The sequence below is a fragment of the Ruditapes philippinarum genome, unplaced genomic scaffold, assembly GCF_026571515.1.
Source record: "Ruditapes philippinarum isolate M1 unplaced genomic scaffold, ASM2657151v2 ctg9441_1_1_1_1, whole genome shotgun sequence".
NCBI classification, from domain to species: Eukaryota; Metazoa; Mollusca; class Bivalvia; order Venerida; family Veneridae; genus Ruditapes; species Ruditapes philippinarum.
The window spans coordinates 12,149-35,055 of record NW_026856628.1 but is presented as its reverse complement, the minus strand read 5'-3'; the positions used below and the strand labels follow the sequence as shown (position 1 = coordinate 35,055).

The window sequence follows — 22,907 nt, the reverse complement described above, 5'->3', positions numbered from 1 at the left end:
AAATCAAGTAAGACTAGAAAAATAAAAAATTTCTGTTTTTTTGCATTTTTATAAGCTCGGCTATTTTGAAGGGAGAGCTATTGTACTTATTCAGGCATCGGTCTCAAGATTAACTATAATCAATTAATTTAGGTGCAAGTTGGTATCTCCAAAACTATTGAAAGGAATAGGTTGAAACCTCACACACTTATTTGAGAACATAATAGGAGGTCAGTAACTAAGGCTCATAACTCTGACATGGATTTTGATAGATTTATGGTCATTTTTAAACATAGAAAATTCTACATAATCCGGACTTTTCTCTTGCTATCAAGCACTGGGTATAGTTGAGCATGCTGACCTACCGACAGCTTTGGTTTTTTTTTTTTTATAAAAATCAAAAGATTATGTTTCACAATTTTTTTTTTGTGAAGATGTATTTTTTTGATACACAAATGTTCTGGTCATTGCAAAAATTTAAGTTTATGATCATCCTTTTTTCATGTAACTAATTGCCAAGCTTGTTATAACAAATTTGAGACCTTAGATTTGATTGGGGTTTGAAGGCATGCTTTCACCATTATGGTCATATGACAACTTTCATACATAGCTAGTTAAGGAAGACTTCTTATGTCCTTCTGTCCATTACAATGACTAAGGAGACACCTTAGTAGGACCACCAACTTTTCAAAATATTAGTAGGATTCCAGCCTACAGTAGGCAGCAATAAGGGACTCAAAAAAGTCAGCAACAACTTGGTAATGAATGCCTCAGTATGTTAGATAACATTTATCATAGATACTTTAGTTAACTGTTCTGATTATATTTAATGTTTCACTTGCAGGGATATAGGAGCATTGATGTATGACCCAACATGTGAAGAGCATAAACAGTTTGAAGTGGAGTCTAAACAAGTTGAACTGCCTCAACCTGTGGAAAGGAAGAAAAAGTAAATTTTATATTGATATATTTTTACCAAAATTATACCCCTGTTGATTGATTAAGTTGTATATAATAAAGGTCAGAAACAATATCACTATTTGAGTCATGAAATGAGTTAAGCAGATTATTTTCCTTTTAACAGTTTTAAGCAAATAATCTCAGTGAGAAGCAATTCATTGATCTTTTGATATATGACTCTTGTCTAACTCTATACCTAAATTTATATATAGTCTCATATTAATTATTATGCCCCCATTTTGAAAAAAAGGGGGTATATTGCTTTGCACTTGTCGGTCCGTCGGTCCGTAGACCAAATGGTTTCCGAGTGATAACTAAAGAACCCTTAGGCCTAGGAACTTCAAACTTGGTATGGTGATTGGTCATGACCAGTAGATGACCCCTATTGATTTTGGGGTCAAGGGGTCAAAGGTCAAGGTCACATTGACCTTGAAAGCAAAAACGGTTTCCGATCAATAACTAAAGAACCTTAAGGCCTAGGAACTTCAAACTTGGTATGGTGATTGGTCATGACCAGTAGATGACCCCTATTGATTTTGGGGTCAAGGGATCAAAGGTCAAGGTCATATTGACCTTGAAAGCAAAAACGGTTTCCGATCAATAACTAAAGAACCTTAAGGCCTAGGAACTTCAAACTTGGTATGGTGATTGGTCATGACCAGTAGATGACCCCTATTGATTTTGGGGTCTAGGGGTCAAAGGTCAAGGTCACATTGACCTTGAAAGCATAAACGGTTTCCGATCAATAACTAAAGAACCTTAAGGCCTAGGAACTTCAAACTTGGTATGGTGATTGGTCATGACCAGTAGATGACCCCTATTGATTTTGGGGTCAAGGGGTCAAAGGTCAAGGTCACATTGACCTTGAAAGCAAAAACAGTTTCCGATCAATAACTAAAGAACCTTAGGCCTAGGAACTTCAAACTTGGTATGGTGATTGGTCATGACCAGTAGATGACCCCTATTGATTTTGGGGTCAAGGGGTCAAAGGTCAAGGTCACATTGACCTTAAAAGCAAAAACGGTTTCCGATCAATAACTAAAGAACCTTAAGGCCTAGGAACTTCAAACTTGGTATGGTGATTGGTCATGATCAGTAGATGACCCCTATTGATTTTGGGGTCAAGGGGTCAAAGGTCAAGGTCACATTGACCTTGTAAGCAAAAAAGGTTTCCGATCAATAACTAAAGAACCTTAAGGCCTAGGAACTTCAAACTTGGTATGGTGATTGGTCATGATCAGTAGATGACCCCTATTGATTTTGGGGTCAAGGGGTCAAAGGTCAAGGTCACATTGACCTTGTAAGCAAAAAAGGTTTCTGATCAATAACTAAAGAACCTTAAGGCCTAGGAACTTCAAACTTGGTATGGTGATTGGTCATGACCAGTAGATGACCCCTATTGATTTTGGGGTCAAGGGGTCAAAGGTCAAGGTCACATTGACCTTGAAGGTAAAAACGGTTTCCGATCAATAACTAAAGAACCTTAAGGCCTAGGAACTTCAAACTTGGTATGGTGATTGGTCATGATCAGTAGATGACCCGTATAGATTTTGGGGTCAAGGGGTCAAAGGTCAAGGGCATATTGACCTTTTAATTAAAAACGGTTTCTGATCAATAACAAAAGAACCCTTAGGCCTAGGAACTTCAAACTTGGTATGGTGATTGGTTATGACCAATCAGATGACCCCTATTGATTTTTGCGTTAAGGGGTCAAAGGTCAAGGTCACATTGACCTTGTAGGTAAAAACGGTTTCCGATCAATAATGAAAGAACCCTTAGGCCTAGGGACTTCAAACTTGAAATGGTGATTGCTCATGATCAGTAGATGACCCCTATTGATTTTGGGGTCTAGGGGTCAAAGGTCAAGGTCACATTGACCTCTTGGGTAAAAACGGTTTCCGATCAATAACTAAAGAACCCTTAGGCCTAGGAAATTCAAACTTGGTATGGTGATTGGTCATGACCAGCAGATGACCCCTATTGATTTTGGGGTTAAGGGGTTAAAGGGCAAGGTCACATTGACCTTGTAGGTAAAAATGCTTTCCGATCAATAACTTAAGAACCCTTAGGCCTAGGAACTTCAAACTAGGTATGGTGATTGGTCATGACCAGCAGATGACCTATTGATTTTGGGGTCAAGGGGTCAAAGGTCAAGGTCACATTGACCTTGTAGGTAAAAACGGTTTCCGATCAATTAACTAAAAACGCTTAGGCCTAGGAACTTCAAACTTTGTGTGATGATTGGTCATGACCAGCAGATGACCCCTATTGAGTTTTAGGTGAAGGGGTCAAAGGTCAAGGTCACATTGACCTTTTAAGTAAAAACGGTTTCTGATCAATAACTCAAGAACGCTTAGGCCTAGGAACTTCAAACTTGGTATGGTGATTTGTCATGACCAGCAGATTACTCCTATTGATTTTGGGATCAAGGGGTCAAAGGTCAAGGTCACAATGACCTTGTAAGTAAAAACGGTTTCTGATCAATAACTAAAGAACGCTTCGGCCTAGAAACTTCAAACTTGGCATGGTGATTGGTCATGACCAGCAGATGACCCCTATTGATTTTGGGGTCAAGGGGTCAAAGGTCAAGGTCACATTGACCTTGTAGGTAAAAACGGTTTCTGATCAATTTACTTAAAACGGCTAGGCCTAGGAACTTCAAACTTTGTATGATGATTGGTCGTGACCAGCAGATGACCCCTATTGAGTTTTGGGTCAAGGGGTCAAAGGTCAAGGTCATGACCAGTAGATACTTTATAACCCTTATTAAATGTTTGATCACTGGGTCAGAAGTCATGCATAATAACCTTATCACATGACTAATTGGCTGCTGATAGGGGGCATACATGTTTTACAAACATATCTTGTTTATTAAAAAGTCTCTTATGATAATCTCAGGAGGAAAGCCTACAATCCATGAAAATTTATATTCTAAAATAATATTCTAGATCCTTCTCCTGTTAAACATTTGTAATGTTTTTCATGAGACTTTGTTTAAGACAAAATGTTGATTACAATCTTTATTCCACATAAGATGTTTCACAAGAATTTTAAGTAGGAAAGTTGGCAGAAACACAATGAAACAAAGCAAAATTGAAACAGCATTAATAAAAAATAATTAGATTAGGAAAAATATTTTTGTATCATTAACAATCGATTTTGTTTATTTAAGGAAAAAAGGGAAGAAGGAAGTTACTGCCTTGGAAACAGAACCTGCAGTTATTTTGCCAGAAGTGACTAAGGAAAAGTTTTACGAGATTTCCGATACCTTAAAGAACACATTTGTAGAGAAAGCAAAGGCAACGACTGATGCCCCTTCAAGTGGAGGGGGATTCTCTCTACTAGCTGCATTTGGTACTCATTACAGTGATGATGATAGTGATGATGATGCTAACGTAGCAAAAGGTGCTGAAGGTAACTATAGACTTGATGAAACTTTGAAAGAAAACCAAACTTTTATTATGCTCTGAACATAAAAATACTTATCCAAACAATGCATGAACCATGAACTACTTGCCTCAGGTCATTTGGAGTTTTTTCTCAAGGGTAGTCAATATTAAGAAATGAAAGGTAAGGTATTGAAGGGTGACATTTCTGCTTACCTAGAACTTACTGAAAATGCATTGAACAAATTTCTTCTTCTATGAGTTCAGTGAGCAACGAATGCTAGATGTTGAAGTGTATACTATTATGGAATTGTTGAATTATAGATATGGCCATACCTGTACCTTATATGCATTTGTATATTCCAATAATTGTTTTTACCAAACCATAACCAGATGTATTATGATCTATTCATAGATTAGCTCAGAACGTTCTGTCGTACCTATTCCTGATGTATAAAATATTATCTATAGATTTAGCCATCCTTTAACATGATGTTGATGTTTTGGTTTCATTTATATAGGTTCTGCCATACCAATACCTGATGTCCTGAGAACTAACCAACTCTCACTGGCTAATAGATTTAATGTTAGAGATGATGCTCATCATGAAGACAGTGATGGGGATGATGATGAGAAAGAAATTGCTGGAAAAGAACTGGAGAAAAAGTAAGCATAAACCTGAACAAAAATTGTAATATAAGAAAAAAAATAGAAGAAAAAAACTTTTTGTGATAAAAGCACAATTTGTAGAAGATAGTAGAAATTATAAAGAAATTAAAACATAATTAACACATCAGATTTAATTATGAATAAAGTAATTGACCCTTGCATCAGATTTAAATTTTAAATAAAGTTATTAACCCAAGCAAATTTTCCAGAGATAATGACTTGCAACAGTTATAGAGCCAGATCGACCATGAAATCAGCCAATTTAGATATAATTTTGATAACCAATTTGATAACCAAATTTCCTGAAGCAACTTAATGGACCATTCCAATTTCAAAGATAGTATTACATTTACAGATTACAAAAATTCAGCAGGGTTACATTACATGATAAAAGCTGGAATATACATGTAATGATGTTAATTACATTTGGAAAAAGCAATTTCTATGATTTCAAGTTTCAGAAAGTGAAACTTCTGTCATCATAAAATTTCCAGAAAAAAATAATACATTTGGTTTCCAGTTTCAGAAAATGAAACTTCTGTGACCATAAAATTTCCTGTCTAAAAATTTGATATGATGTGATACTGTTTTGTCCCAGTTTTGTTTTATATTACATAGATAAGGGAAGTTTCAGGAAAGAGATCAATAAGTTTAAAGTTAAATCTTTCACCCCATTAGAGCTCTCAATTAGTAAATAAATTTCAGCATAATAACAAATGAGGATTCTAAGTCATAATGGACCAACTTTTATTTTCAGTGTTGAGAAAATGTATACAACAGAGCCAACTTCCAAACAAGCCTTGGATATTACAAAACCCAAAAACTTTTTCTTCTTGCCAAATGATGAAAGACTTAAAGGTAAGTTTTATATGCATCTAGTCTTAATTTAATTTGTGTTGACCCTTCAGCTTTGGTTGCCTTAAGATCTTATTGAAGCAATTATTCTTTAAAATATGATTTGATTTGAACCCAGTTTTCCTTTCAGTACTGATTCAAAAAGAAATGGAAATCGTCTATGACAGGCTCCTAAAATACTTGTAGTAAAGGATCAATATATAGCTAAGACTATGTTAAAACAAATATTCAACTTCATACAGAGGAATGTGTCAGATAGATAGAAAGATGTTGTAATGCTTGCCTAAAATATATATATCAATCATTTGTAACTTTGATTATACTGGTATGACCACTTTCGAGCTTTGCGAGACAGTCCGATTAGTGTACCCACTGACCTTGCAAACTACTTACAGCTGCTTAACTTTAGCCTTTTGTTGTTGAAAAAAAGTTATAAGAATGGATTGTTAAAGCATATGAATTAGGTAGGGTAAAGGTTCACAAATGTGTTTATCTCTATTTCAGAATCTGTAACACAGAAAAAAGATAGCTCTAATCAAGGAGATTGGTTTTCCAAGAGACGTCACCTTATTGAGGTTGGTTTTCTCAATCTTTTTGTCATAGTGCTCATTTTATATTATGGAAACTTTTGTTTGTCCAAATTCGTTGCAATTGACATCTCCTCTACAACAACATGGCCAAATTGGATCAATCTTGATTGAAATGATTGAAATTTAATTTACAAAAATCTAAAACCAGTTTTCTTATGATTTAGGTATAAAGCATAAATTTCTGGATCATAGGAACTGACAAAAACATAATTGTTCTTTGAATTTGCAAGGCATACATATTAAATGGCCTTTTGATCCTGGGATGAAAAAAATGCCCGCTCATAAAGTAACGTTACAGTTTTATCATGGTCTTTCAAATTCTATTTGAAAGAACCTGGTTTTATATAGGCTTATGAACGGTTGATTCTGATTTTAAATAGAAAACCTTGAAATATCATATGGCAAAATGCTTTGGATATTAAATTTGGCCTTGTGTACATGGTGTACTTTCACAAAATTGTTCATCATATAATTGTTCATCTCAAAATGCGGTTAAACATCATGAATTTACTTTTATGAAGTTAAATTAGAAAATATGGTGCAACTAAACAAGAATAATTTGAAGTCAATTTGCACTTTTTATCTTCCAGAGTTACAAATCAAAACACAAGAATTTAAGACGGAAGAAAGGACCTATGAAGAAAAGAGGTGGTAAAAGATGATAAAAACAGATTAAAAGGTCCTTTCACAAGGCTTACTTTACAAGGAAAGCTAGTTAGGTGGATCAACCGTCGAGATAAGGCCAAACTTGTGTTGCAATCAACGTAAAATAACAGGAAAACAACATCTTTGCTTATTTGACTTAGCAATTCCTAATGGACATTAACCTCTGTAAAATTTTGAAATAATGCTAGTGAATTGACACAGTTTGAAAGTTTGTTTGTTAAAGGGAAATAACTTGTGTTTAGATATGTGTTTAAAAGAGGATGCAAAACTGTCCCTCAAGTTTAATGAATGGAAATGAATAAGTTGCTGAAAAGATTATAAAAAATGATTGTCCAGTATTGACTTGTTAGTTAGATAAACAATGATACTACTACTACATTCAGAAAAAAAACTTGTTCATTAGATGAACAAGGATAAAAGGATCCACTTGAATTAAATAAAATGCTTTGTTTTACCATGCCATAAGTTTAAAAGTGAGTAAATGTACATTGAAATAAAACTCAAGACATTTTTAATTATCTTTTATACATGTACACGTTTTAACATATTTATATCTTTTAAATATGTTATGACCTGATGAAAAGAAAATCACAAGGAGAAGAAAATTAAATTTGTAATGTACTACAGGTAGTAGGTTGTTTGAAATGAAATGCTTTTGCTGATGTAATATAGTAATTGTTGAATAAAGAGTTAAATAGGAAGTGGTTTACATGTATATTGAAAGGCTCATTGTTAGAGTTTCTTGATTTATGATTTGTATTTTGCTCTCATGAATTTCACATTGAGCTTTCATGAGTCATGTAAAAATGGCAGAGCAAAATCTACACTAGTCAAATACAAATTCCAAGATTCTCTTTTTTCATTTAAACCTATTTTATTATTATATTTTGGTGATTGTTTTCTTGAAACATATATTGTTGGCTGATGTTATTGATGAAATAAACTTTATTCAACATAAACTGCAGTTTTATATGTTCTTTTTTACATGTTCTTAAGGTTTTGCTTTGGATATATATTAAGTTAATGAAAATGAAAGAAATATAGAAGAAAAACCTTTATTAGTCCTCTACCGGTTTACCGGAGGGCACTTTAAGTTTACCCTCCGTCTGTCAGTCTGTCCGTCTACAAAACTCGATCCCGTGATAACGCAAAAAGCACTGAAAATATTTTTATGAAATTTGATACATGGATAGATGGCAGTATGGAGATTATGCATGTCATTTTCTTTTCTTTCTAGGTTGAAAATTCGGGTTGCTATGACAACAAATAGACTGAAAATGTGGCAAATTTAACATATAAACTGGATGTAGTGATAATACAAAAAATACTGAAAATATTTTTTATGAAACTTGAAATATGGGTAGATGGCAGTCTGGAGATTATGCATGTCTTTTTCTTTTCTTCCTATTTTGAAAAAAATGGTTGCCATGTCAACAAAGAGGCTTAAAACATGGCAAATATAACAATATTTGTGATTTTATGAAACTTAAAATATGGATAGATGTTAGTATGGAAATCATACACATCATTTTAATCTTGACTATAGGGAGTATATTGAGAGCTGTCATACTTAACAAACATGGGCAACCTCGTCAAGATTTCTGATTCTAGTTTTTAGGCTTTTTCACTATAAGTTCTTTATTTCTTAAGGTATTTATTTCAAATATACGTTTCTGGTCATCAACCACAACATATGTGACAAGGTTTACAACTCTAACACAAAAATTATCAGAATTGCCTCCCTCGAACTTAGAATTTTCATGGAAATTTTTTTTTTAATAACTTCTTTATTTCTTAATGTATCTTCTTCAAACTTCATTTAGATGTATATGTTTCTTATTATCACTCAAATCATTTGTGAGGAGGTTCAATATTCTAGCAAGACTATTTCCAGAATTATGTCCCCCTTGAACTTAGATTTTTTTCGAGAAATTGGTATCTTTTACTCCAACTTCTTCATTACATATAGGATTTACTTCAAACTCCCACATCATAATAATATGACAAGGTTTATAAATCTAGCATCCATATTTCCAGAATTATCATTTCCTTAAACTTTGAATTTTTCTTATTCATTCTTTTAACTTTCTTTTACTTCAAATTCAAAATAAACATTCATCATGAACAGCTTCATTACTAATTGCTCTTTGTTAACAATCACATCATGTATGACGTCTTGCATCTTTATTTCAAGAGTTATCTCCTCTCTATGAATTTTGCTTTAAAAATGTTATATTTTGGTAACGGGGATGTTTAAAAAATTAACTTAAGAGTGTCCTTCAGTCCGTCTGTCTTTCTGTTCATAAAAACTATTTCCTGTGATCACTTTTAATTAAAGAACTTTTCCAACAAATTTACTTAAAATAGAGAAAAATGGAAACATTAGTGAACGGCCAATAGCCCTTCAGAATGTTGCTGGAGTTCTAACCGGTAGGGGACTAATGGATTGCTTGCAATTCTATGATAATTGCTTGTTAATATGGTAACTGGTGAGCGCGGTGTACCGACAGCCGGTGTTTGATTCTTTTTCTTGCATATAACATATCAATTATTTTCAAACAGAAATTACAAAAAGGGATATTTTCATAACGCACTTTTTACTTATAGTAGCGTATGAACTGACAATTTCATTCATAACTGTTAAGTGACGTCATCCTAAGAACGCAATTCATTCATAAAAGGCCCGCGTCAATTACGTCATTTATAACACGCAACTTGTCTTACATGGGGGGGTGTAAGATATCTATTTCTTGCATATCAGACAGGATTATCTACCGTTTACACCGGTGCTAGAAAACCCTGTCTTACACCCTCATGTAAGACAAGTCGCGTGCTTTAAATGACGTCATTGCTGCGCGCCTTTTATGAATGAATTGTGTTCTTAGGATGACGTCACGTAACCGTTATGAATGAAGCTGTAAAGTTCTTACGCTACTATTAGAAAAAAGTGCGTAATGAGAATATCAGTTTTCGTAATTTCTGTTCTAAAATAATTGATATGTAATATGCAAGAAAAAGAATCAAACACCGGCTGTCGGTGCAGACGGGAATATCTAGCTCTCGGGTGACTGTTTACGGCGGAAACTCGGCAGAGCCTCGTTACCGCCGTAAACAGTCACCCTCGAGCTAGATATTCCGGTCTGTACCGGCAGCCGGTGTAAGATTCTTATACTAGTTTTCTAGCACCCGGCCGGTGTAAACGGTAGATAATCCTGTCTAATATGCAAGAAAAAACCAGGTTCTTTCTAATAGAATTTGAAAGACCATGATAAAACTGTAACGTTACTTTATGAGCAGGCATTTTTTTCATCCCAGGATCAACAAGGCCATTTAATATGTATGCCTTGCAAATTCAAAGAACAATTATGTTTTTGTCAGTTCCTATGATCCAGAAATTTATGCTTTATACCTAAATCATAAGAAAACTGGTTTTAGATTTTTGTAAATTAAATTTCAATCATTTCAATCAAGATTGATCCAATTTGACCATGTTGTTGTAGAGGAGATGTCAATTGCAACGAATTTGGATAAACAAAAGTTTCCATAATATAAAATGAGCACTATGACAAAAAGATTGAGAAAACCAACCTCAATAAGGTGACGTCTCTTGGAAAACCAATCTCCTTGGTTGGGGCTATCTTTTTTCTGTGTTACAGTTTCTGAAATAGAGATATTAACCACATTTATGAACCTTTACCCTACCTAATTCATGTACTTTAACAATCCATTCTTATAACTTTTTTCAATAACAAAAGGCTAAAGTTAAGCAGCTGTAAGTTGTTTGTGAGGTCAGTGGGTACACTAATCGGACTGTCTCGCAAAGCTCGAAAGTGGTCATACCAGTATAATCAAAGTTACAAATGATTGCAATATATATTTTAGGCAAGCATTACAACATCTTTCTATCTATCTTACACATTCCTCTGTATGAAGTTGAATATCTGTTTTTACAAAGTCTAAGCTATATATTGATCCTTCACAAAAATTTTAGGACCCTGTCATAGACATTTCCCTTTTATTTTTGAACAGAAACTAAAGGGAAAAACTGGTTTAAAAATAAAAAATATTTTAAAAGAAAAATTGGGCTTCAATAAGACTAAAGGAAAACCAAAGCTGAAGGGTCAACACAAATTAAGACCAGATGCATATAAAACTTACCTTTAAGTCTTTCATCATTAGGCAAGTTTATTTGCCATGTTTTAAGCCTCTTTGTTGACATGGCAACCATTTTTTTCAAAATAGGAAGAAAAGAAAAAGACATGCATAATCTCCAGACTGCCATCTACCCATACTTCAAGTTTCATGAAAAAATTTTTCAGTATTTTTTGCATTATCACTACATCCAGTTTATGTGTTAAATTTGCCATATTTTCATAATAAAAATTAATTAAAGAACTTTTCCAACAAATTTACTTAAAATAGAGAAAAATGGAAACATTAGTGAACGGCCAATAGCCCTTCAGAATTGTTGCTGGGTTCTAACCGGTAAAGGGGACTAACATGGATTTGCTTGAGAAATTCTATGATAATTGGCTTTGCTTGTTAATATGGTAACTGGTGGAGCCCGGGTTTTCAATTAAAAATTAAATATCAATCGTGGGTCTCACATATGGGTGAAAAAACCCAATTTTACTAGGTCCCTCATGGGATACCCAAGGGAATGAGTAAACAAAAACCCGAAGATTCGTTTTCAAAAATGGGTCTCAATGAAAGAGAAATAACTATTTCCCCCGGAAGTTTCCCCGCCAGAGATGGGGGGGTTGAAAAACCAAAAGCGCGACTAAGACAATAGCTTTTTAGTGAATTAAAAAACTCAGGGGGCAATGCAAATTTATCAGTATTAAAATACATGTTTTCGAAAATAATAATGTCCCAAAGCTAGCGGTATCCCTTTATTTTTTTAAATTATACTTTTAAAAGCAAAAAAATTTTTTTTAAAAGACTAAAAAAGTTTATAAAAAAAAGGATTCATTTTTACCACAATTTTTAAAAATCTTCTATGGCAATGAAGAGACACAAATAACTTTGAGGATTTCTTTTGTTACAAAACATTCCTCTTTATCTTCCGCCTTCACTTCCTGATTGAATATTTTAAACGCCCTCCTCTGGATCACACTTAAGCTGTACATCTTTGAAAAATTAATGATGGAAAGAGCAATTCGAAGCGTTAATTTGGTAGTATTTCTAAGTTGCTTGGCATTTCTGTCACCATCTAGAGCTGACGGCGGGACTGAAACATGTCAGGCTTCTAAAGAAAAACAGTTGCTTGAAGAAATGATAAGAACGCAATTGAAGGTTGAAGCAATGCTACAAGAGATCAGAAAAACAGAGGAGCACGTGATCTCGGTTTTGGAATATCGTAAGCAAGATGTACAGAAAAGTCTCGAGGATCTTCAAGAAGATCAAGCGAATCAAAAGATTGAAATTGACAATCTGAAAACGGAAAATGCTGGTTTGCAAGAAAAAATCCAGGCTTTAAAACGTATGTTTTTTGGTGTTTTATTTATTTATTTTTTGTAAATATTTTCGTTGTGTTTTCATCACTTGCTATGTTTGTATAATTCAATTTATGTGTCTCTATCTGATTTTAAGACGTTCTATGCCAGGAAACACAAGTTTTAACACATATATGATCGTTAGATATACTTAACAATTGTTGGCATTCTTTTAAAAGATGAAAATTATAAGCGGTGTATGACACGTATTTTCAAAGCGTCAGTCATCTTTAATATTATATTAAATTTGTTAATAGCATAGTATCCATATTTAAAGAACTAGATTCCTCAAAGTGTACACACCGCCTCTTGAACATGTGGCAGTTTGGTTGACAAGCCAATTGCAGATTTTAAAAAACAAAACAACAAAAAACAAATGGTACAAAAAACAAACCTATTCCAGTCTCAAACCAGTTTTACAAAACAAATGGAGAGTCCCTACACTGCTTGTTGTAAACAAACGCACCCTAAATAGAATGTCGTAAGATTAATTTTATAAAGCAAGTGTTGATGTGTGTAGATGTCAGGGTCATTTGTCATTATATATACATGTATATACTTTACCATTACTATATCCTATATGATGTATAGTGCATTACTTATTAATATATTCTTCCTTGTCCATCCACTCTTCATCTCATATTTTACATCCTATAAAAGGCCTCATTATCATTATATAAATTCAATTTTACTATTTTAGTAAAACTGGTGACGGGCCTCAAAATTTTTCGGCTCATAAATTTTACCGCCATGCCATGCGCACGGCAGATTTGAATTACAGTTGTAGAGTGAAAACCTAACTCCTGTCTTTGTGTTGATTATTTAATTATTTTGCTGTCTCTGTGTGTTTTTGCAGTTCCAACATAAAAGAGAACTATATAAAAAACCTTCGACGAATATATACAGTATATATAGAAAGTAACATATTTCTAATGAATGTTATCTTTTCAGAATCCACCAATCCAGTACCGGTCGTATTTTTTGTTGCACGTGGCACGTATTCCTCAAGCATTAAACATGGGCAAACGTTAGTATTTCCAGTGATTCTCAACAACAAGGGTTCTGGCTTTAACAATGAAACAGGAGTGTTTACTGCGCCAGTGAGTGGGCTGTATCAATTCAGCGTACATTTGTGTATTTGGGTAGGCCAATATGTGAGGATCGACATTGTTTCCGAAAATGATGTTATTATGAAAACGCGCTTGACAGATGAAGACAGTGCATACCATTCTTGCAACGCAGTCAGCGGACTTGCTCTTCTCAAAAGGGGAAATAAAGTCTGGGTAAAAAGTCCATCGTCTTCGGATGGAAATAACCTTTGGGTTAATACACCTTCAATTTGGAACACATTCACAGGTCTACTTATTAATGAAAGTGATTAACATTCAATATCATATCAAGTTCTATACAGTAGACAAATCGAATTAAAAAAACAAAACAAAAAAAAAAAAAACTTAAAAGTAGTTCATACGAAGTACAATGTAATAAGTAACTCGTAAAACAGAATCAATTGTTATGGAGACAATGATAAAGTATTTTTTGATGATGTCACCAATCTTTTCTTTTTTTCACCAAAACACGACAATGTAATTTTTACAGGTTTATATATATATATATATATATATATATATATATATATATATATATATATATATATATATATATATATATATATATATATATATATATTTTTTTATTTTATTTTTTAATCTATAAACGCTTATATTTAATAAATTTAACAAAGAAAAGATATTTGCTTGTACATGTTGTATATGTATGCAGACTTGATGGTATACGGTATTTTTCATATATGTAAATATTGTGTTAAAACTAGTTTTATCGTTGTAATAGATGCCCCATTAAAATTCGTGTTTAAATATTTTTGATAAAGTGTTTAGACACAGACACTTGGATGAGGAGCTCAAAGCGTATTTAAAGTCCAAATAAAAATGTACATTTGTCAATCTCATGTAAGCACATGTACTTTTCATGTATATAAAAAAAAACTTTATATAAGTCGTTTTGAACAAAAATTCATATTTCAATGTTTATAATAATATTATTATAGTTTGATGAAATATGAATTTTTTTCTTTCAAAACGGCTTATATTAATATGTTTATAGTGTTGTCATAAAAACCGCAATCATTTACGGTATAAAATACAGAGGAACGGGGATCTAACTATATAGTAAATGTAGCGATAACTACATGTACTTACATGTGGAACCAACGTTTATGTTTGACTGCAAGAAAGAATTAAGGCTTACAGAATCCAGGTTTTGGTAACCGGTTTTGGTAATTTCTAAATGATTCTCTTGGAGTAATTAAGTAGAATAATTACAAGTTCTAGAGAAATAAATGGACCTGCAAAATTCAATTAACCTTTATTTGATAACAGACTGTAGAGGAATTCCTTTGTGTTTCGGAGGGGGCATATAGATCTTAAAAGCCTTGTTCAGGTTACTCAGCATTTAAATAGAAATGAGAATGTTATTTTTTTTTTCTTCAATATATAGTAACTGTTATGTTGACTATGGCTTTTGTTTAGAAAAATGAAATTCGATAAAATAAAAAAAAAACATTTTGAAATGATGTTTCCTACATTGCGCATATGTAAATATATTCAAGAAACACAATCAGTCATGTACGTACATTGTACAGTGCGAAAAGTGAATGAAATAATATCATATCACAAAAATAATAAACAGGCCGGGTGGACACAGTGCTTTAATTAGATCTTTTGTTGAATCAACCCGTTTCTTGATCCTCTGGCAGCCCTTTTTTCCCAGGAAATCACATTGATTCCAATTTCTTTTACATTTTTTTTTTGGTTTTAGACTTCACTTTATTTTGATTTACTTTCCTGGTCATGTAAGGAACCTTCTGACCAATGATTCACCTACTGGTATCTTTATTTCTTTTAGAATAAGGATAAAACACATTGACTATACAAAAGTGGCATTTCGTTTTCACAAGAATATCGTCTCAACCTTTCAAAGCAAACTTGTAAATAGAAAAATGTTGGTGTTTCCAGAGATGTAGATCTATGTCTCGAGATAAACTGAGCACTGTACTGTAATTAATGTCCGTAGTTTTATCATGTATCATTTCATGAAAATAAGTGAACAATACAATTTTCAGAGAGAGTTACAAGTTATTTTGACCACTTAGTCGTGAAAGTTTTGGTAGTGTTCAGCCTAATGATAATTTCCTTGATTTAGCTGAGTAACATTTCTTATGAACACCGTTTGAAAATTACTCCCAAATAAAGAAATTTTATTTGGTCATATTTAAAGAGTCTATGTAAGGTAAAATGAATATTTCGATTATTTTTAGAAAAAGTTTTATTATGATGAATTCACACAATGATGGCTTAAGGGACTGCGAATAATAATGTATTCCATTATTCGTACCCACACTATTTCGTAACCAAATATCATATGATACGGAAATAGTTGTAACAAATAAGGGTTAATTAAGACTAAGAGTTGTGTTTCAGTGGACATTATTTATGCCAGCTTTTGTGGTAACGTTACAAATTAAGCTCTGGGTAATTACACCTACTGATGAAGTACACTAGGGTATACAGTATTATTTTTTCAACAAGTTGACAGTTCAATAGGGCAGCACGAAATACCCAAATATACCCAAATACACCCAAATATACCCAAATATTGCCCAAATATACCCAAATATTGCCTAAATATACCAAAATATTGCCTAATTATACTAAAAATAAATGTTTTATCCTAAAAAAAGTGCTGTTTTTATCATGAATATCCCGGTGTGACCTAAATTCGGCGATATAAGAACAAATGTCAATGGCATTTTCAATAAACTACAGTAATCTATAATTATACTTGATATAATTTTACTACAAATATTTAAAAGTTACTTTAAGTTTAAGTTGATTTCTAACCATGTAATCGTTCAGCGGTTGCCAAATATAAACAGATATGGCTGATGTAAAATCTTACTACGATCTGAAAACGTCACCTAAATTCGGCGATTCTGATTGGTTGCAGTAAATTTTCTATTTTGGCGGGATTGTGATGTAGTATGTTGACCTAGATCGGCAGTAAAAATAGTAAGTTTAATATTAGATAAAAAACGGCGACTGTCAAATTATTTTAAGCAACAATATCAATCAAATAGAGGAAAGTATAGATAAACTTGAAATTGCATCAGGTAAAACACACAATTTTCTCTGTGTCATATACAATGTTTAATGTTTACCAGCCGTATCTCCATATTTAGCGCAGAAAATCACTGGAGTTGTAAAAATAGACCGTGGGACATAAACATGATTGATCTTCACCTTCAATCTCGCGTGAATGATGAAAAACAAAACATCGCCGAATTTAGGAGAACGCCGAATTTGGGTCACGGTAGGATACAATATACATTTTCACTAAGATATAATCAACCATACCCAAATATACATTTCCCTATCATTGTGTTTTGAACCAAAACACAGTCTATATGTACACCATTAAAGCTATTTTTTTTTTAAATAACATGGACACTTGTATATGATATGAAATTTCAACAAAATTACACCTTAAAAATGTAAGTGTAGACAACAAATATCATATCTTGATTTAAAATTGCAAGTAGTCTACATTCATAAAGAACCTATATAGTACTAAGATAAGCAAATGTCACAACTTTATTTTCTTACAACATCGTAACTGTCCATTTCAACGGAATGAATGAAAATTATAGCAGGCTAAGTCATATTATATTTAATAAATATTTATTTATTTCTCATTATACAGGGTTGTCATTAACATTTTTTGCAGAAGGTTTGTTTTGAACTTGAGGCGGTCATTTCTGTCTTTATCATGCATAACAAAGAGTGTTTTCTTAATTTTGAGGTGGCCCATAATGCATTTGAGACAGGCATTTTGGCCTCCTGCTGCCTCTTAATGACAACCCTGTTATAATCTATATTTTATACAAACAAAAATAAATATTGCTATATTTGGGTGCATTTGGGTATATTTGGGTATTTCGTGCCGCCGGTTCAATAAACTTACTGTAGTAAGGAACCTGCATGCAAAAATTGCATAATATATAATATTCTGTTTATCACGGGCAGCACAAAATACCCAAATATTGCCCAAATATACCCAAATATTGCCTAAATATACCCAAATATTGCCCAATTATACTAAAAATAAATGTTTTATACAAAAAAGTGCTGTTTTAATCATGAATACAATATACACTTTCACTAAGATATAATCAAACATACCCAAATATACATTTTCCTATCAACCAAAATACAGTATATGTACTCCATTAAAGCCATTATTTTTTTTAAATAACATGGACACTTGTATATGACATGAAATTTCAACAAAATTACACCTTAAAAATTTAAGTGTAAACAACAAATATGATATTTTGATATAAAATTGCAAGTACATTCATAGCTTAAGGTCTTCAGCGTACCCGTTTATATACCATGACATGACGTGAACGCTGAAGACAGACCCGTAGGGAAAGTCCACCAATAATCGTGCCAGGAATCTGACACGCTAGTATTCATTTATCGATAGATGAAGGTCTGTTCGATTCTGTGAAAATATAATAAATCCTGATTGCTAAAACTTTGAGTAAAATATTTGCAAAATACAACATCATCGGTTGATGGGACTTAAATTTCCTGTATGTAATAATTAAAGATGTAACATACACTTAAAGATCCTGTGACTCAAAATTTTATTTTCTTATATGAAAAATCTTTGGCTTAAATAAAGAATTAACAATGTTAAACAGAAACCCTTTTTGATAAGGATATTGCCAAAATTTAAAATTTCCGATAATAAAAGGAGATAATTAGAAATCTGTTTTTGGTAAAAAAAATCAGTTTTGCATTCAAATAAAAATTTCACAACCTTTTTTCCTCAAGAAATATCATATAATGTGTTTAATAATGTCAACTTCTTAAGTATATGTTTTTCATAAGAACTGACTTTATATTTCGCAAGGATGTTACATCCTTAATTATAACATACAGGATCTTTAAGCAAGAATATATATATCACCTTCCTGACAACAAAATGAACATACAAGAAAATGTTGAAATAACACATATTTTTTAGGTTCATTATAAGTTTTTCTTTTAGAAATAATACAGTTTATTTTAATGAAGAATAGGCAAAGTATTTATCAAAATGTGTTTCTAATTACCTCCCTTTATTTACAGAACTTGTTACATTCGATAATATCTATGTAAGATTTGTAATATTGGTAATTCTTTATTTGAGTATCAGGTTTATCATATTAGACTATTAAAGTTTCGAGGTCTAGGGACTTTAAAAGAGTATACATACGCTATTATTTGTCATTTTTCCTTCGTTGTATTTGTTGTTTAATATTATGCATGTACATGTATGATAGTAATTGTATACAATTATTCAGGATTCATGATTTAGTTATCAAAGTACATATTTTGTAAAACAATCATTTACAATGCGTGCAAAACTCAAGGACTATTCCAAAGTGTCATGTAAGATTATTATGTAAATCAGCTTAATGTCGTCAGTTGTTGATTTTATTCAAAATGACAAGACTTAGTTATCTCTCCGTTTTATGTATTAAACAAAATTCATTTGTTTAAGTTATTCAATAAGAGGTTGTTCCTCCACAGGTATTATGGCGTCGTATACTTCATTCTAAGTGATAATTTTTGTGTTCTTAGGTGAAATGGATCAGCACTCTTCTACGCAAATTTTTTATTTGTTTAACAAGTACAACAGCAATTCCGTATATATTATGTATACAAGACAATTTGCACAGTGCAATTATTATTTTTTACCAAATCATAAGCATGTCGACATGCTACATAAATTTCATATTAAAATGGCTTTAATTTGGTTATTAATTATTTGTACCTTTACCAATTGCTTTGCATTGGACGGCATATAGCACCATACACTACCAAGAGTTACTGGGCTTACATAAACATATTCTAAAAACTTGTAATTCGTCGTTATATCGAATGTTGAATATTTAAACGTGATTCGTGTATAATATATTTTCATATGCTCATACTATAAAAACAGGGAAGAAATAATTGTACAAAATTAACATTGTATAATTGGAGAAATTCATGAAAATTACATCAATGCTACAATCGTTTACAAGTTTTTCGAAGAACTATTATTGCTTTTCTTGTCGTCTTAACCACTGGCTTTTGCAAAAATATTACAAACGAAAGGAATTTACTTTCCAATTTTCCACACGATCTTTCCAAACAGACCTCGCGTACTTTTGCTTATTAGGCATGTACAGTAAAACTTCACTTATAGGCGAACACGGATATAGCGAACTTCCGGTTATAAGGAACAATTTATTTTGGCCCGAATTTTGCCCTTCTTTATTTAATATAAAAAATATACGGTTACAGCGAACACGTTATTAAGGAATTATCGCTTATAAGGAACTCATTTCTTAGTCCCAATTTAGTTAAATGTACCGAAAATTACTCTTTTATAACGAACTTCAAAATTTCGGCTATCTGTAAATATCAAATTTCGTTTTCATTGGCAGGGGTTAAAATTCGGTCAAATGCACAGTACTTAAATATATTTATGAAAACGAATTTGTATAGCAGTCCGTAATAGTTTTCTATTTAGGATATTAATAGCATAAGTTTTTTGTCACCAAGGTAAAATGGTTATTCCCTTTTATTCTATTATTTTCTTTTCTTTAATAGTTTTGGCTAATGATAATTTTATAGTCGGTTTTCAACATAATCACGCACGTTTGCAAGCATAATCCATTGAAAACAACAAAGTACGCTTGATTGAAATGAAAAGAAATCTACATCTTTCATTAGTAAAAGTCACCCTTAAAATATAATAGAAGATCTTCAATATAAAAGGAAGGAAAAATCGAAAATCTTGTTTACTCTTAATCATGGAAAGAAAACGAAAAGCACTGCGTTTAGAAACAAAATATGATATTCTATGAGAAAGGGAGTAGAACTAAAACTGAAATAGCAAACAATTTTCAATATCCAAAATGACTATTTTTTTCTTAATCAAATGCTCTTCCAAATGGCAGACGACGGTAAACAAGCAGACGACGGTAAACAATCAGTTCGTTATATGTAAATCTGTTCGCTATACAAACTCCTGATACAAGGAACTAATTCGCTATATGCTTACAAGGAACTCCGGATATAAGGAACATATATTGAATGTCCCAATGAGTTCGTTATAAGCGGAGTTTACTGTATATATATATACAGCGTACAAAGTATATTTTAATTTTTAAAAAGAAGTGTCTCTCGCTTATTTGGAATAAAATTTGAAATTTTTAAAGTTTGAATATGTTAAATTTGTTAGATAATTAGGAAAAACTGGAGTTTTAAAAATACCACCTGCTCATGCGTTCACTTTGCAAACCTATGAAACCACATGAAAAGTTCGGCTCATGCGTTCATTTTGAAAATTCCCTTAAACGATATTATACTCCAAAAATACGGAATAGAAATAGAACAGGCTTTTGGTGGATGAGGATATGTTAATAAAGAACCTTTGGAGCGTAACAAATGTTTAGAAGTTTGCTCGTATGTCAAGTTATTGGCTATCAAAGAGCAATTTTGTGACTTCTTGTGCAGTTGTCGATAATGATCTAATAAGTTAACAAAGATTTGGCGAGTTTGAGATGCCTGTCGGATAAAGTAATCATACGAGATCAGAATAGGCTATAAAGTTTTGTGAAATATGCATTTTCAAAGAAATTGAAGACAATTTTTTTTACCACAGTATCGGTTTTCCACCTGTAAAATTGATCTCTTCATGCGTTCTCCGCCTGGGAAACATAGTGAACGATTGGACTCGGTGGATATTAAAATAATTGTTTTATCGTAAAATGCACTAGAATTGATTGGGTCAAGGCACAGTATTTGCAAGTGAAAAATAAGAATAAATCAACTTATGTTATTCTGGTTAGGTTTCGTAACGGGTCTAATCCAAAACTTTAATGCCGCATCAGATGAAAAACAAAAATGTAAAATAGCGGCTTATAAAGTTTTGGAAGCCAGAACTAGTACATTCATAAAGAACCTATATAGTAGATAAGCTAATGTCACAACTTTATTTTCTTACAACATCTTAACTGCCCGTTTCAACAGAATGAATGAAAGTTATAGCAGGCTAAGACATATTATTTTATAAATATTTATTTATTTCTCATTATAATCTATATTTTTTACAAACAAAAATAAATATTGCTATCTTTGGGTATATTTGGGTGCATTTGGGTATATTTGGGTATTTCGTGCCGCCGGTTCAATAAACTTACTGTAGTAAGGAACCTGCATGCAAAAATTGCATAATATATAATATTCTGTTTATCACGGGCAGCACAAAATACCCAAATATTGCCCAAATATACCCAAATATTGCCTAAATATACCCAAATATTGCCCAATTATACTAAAAATAAATGTTTTATACAAAAAAGTGCTGTTTTAATCATGAATACAATATACACTTTCACTTAGATATAATCAAACATACCCAAATATACATTTTCCTATCAACCAAAATACAGTATATGTACTCCATTAAAGCCATTATTTTTTTTAAATAACATGGACACTTATATATGACATGAAATTTCAACAAAATTACACCTTAAAAATTTAAGTGTAAACAACAAATATGATATTTTGAATAAATATTGCAAGTACATTCATAGCTTAAGGTCTTCAGCGTACCCGTTTATATACCATGACATGACGTGAACGCTGAAGACAGACCCGTAGGGAAAGTCCACCAATAATCGTGCCAGGAATCTGACACGCTAGTATTCATTTATCGAACAATTGCTATGTAGTAAAGTAAAGTGAAGTATACCTTGATAAAACTATATATAATCTGTTGATGGACAAATAAAAATCTTATTATGAACATAAACTACCTAACAGTTACCGACAGGTAAAAATTTCGGCACTTGGCCGCCATATTGCCAAAATGTTTGACCATGTGATTACGAGATTGACCTTTACGACCTTTACGAACCCATGTGCTTCCAATAGTTTTATAAATTACTTTTTTTAAAGATACTGAAAAAGGTGATTTACTGACTTTTATATTCAATAAAATCATATTTAAGTACTAAAAAATTAATGAAAATAAATAAAAACATTATCTTGAATAAAAACAATGAAATCATGTCAACAAAATGTTCTAAAGTTATAGTACACGACTCTATTCAAATCAGTTCCCGTGAATGACGTCATACAAGGTCTTGCATGGCACCTGAATGTCATGGCCGACTGTAG

General features: G+C 32.3%; 2 protein-coding genes across 2 annotated transcripts; both read left to right on the top strand.

Annotated features, from left to right (window-relative positions):
* The first annotated feature begins 794 nt into the window (after window positions 1–794).
* Window positions 795–8,045, top strand: LOC132747157 (uncharacterized). Its single transcript, XM_060736477.1, has 6 exons — window positions 795–928; window positions 4,112–4,353; window positions 4,847–4,991; window positions 5,752–5,852; window positions 6,354–6,424; window positions 7,030–8,045. Exons 1-6 carry the CDS (start codon window positions 840–842, stop codon window positions 7,099–7,101), a joined length of 720 nt encoding a protein of 239 aa, XP_060592460.1. The 5' UTR covers window positions 795–839; the 3' UTR covers window positions 7,102–8,045.
* Window positions 8,046–12,180: 4,135 nt separating this feature from the next.
* LOC132747154 (heavy metal-binding protein HIP-like) lies at window positions 12,181–14,134 on the top strand. Its single transcript, XM_060736476.1, has 2 exons — window positions 12,181–12,587; window positions 13,552–14,134. The coding sequence occupies exons 1-2, from the start codon at window positions 12,248–12,250 to the stop codon at window positions 13,980–13,982; spliced, it is 771 nt and encodes a 256-aa protein (XP_060592459.1). The 5' UTR covers window positions 12,181–12,247; the 3' UTR covers window positions 13,983–14,134.
* The last annotated feature ends 8,773 nt before the right edge of the window (window positions 14,135–22,907 follow it).

Coding starts and splice junctions, on each gene's coding strand:
- LOC132747157 (XM_060736477.1), top strand. CDS start 840: ATGTATGACCCAACATGTGAAGAGCATAAACAGTTTGAAGTGGAGTCT. Junction 4,992..5,751: donor GGAAAAGAACTGGAGAAAAA/GTAAGCATAAAC, acceptor TTTTATTTTCAG/TGTTGAGAAAATGTATACAA. Junction 6,425..7,029: donor AGAGACGTCACCTTATTGAG/GTTGGTTTTCTC, acceptor TTTATCTTCCAG/AGTTACAAATCAAAACACAA.
- LOC132747154 (XM_060736476.1), top strand. CDS start 12,248: ATGATGGAAAGAGCAATTCGAAGCGTTAATTTGGTAGTATTTCTAAGT. Junction 12,588..13,551: donor AAAAATCCAGGCTTTAAAAC/GTATGTTTTTTG, acceptor TTATCTTTTCAG/AATCCACCAATCCAGTACCG.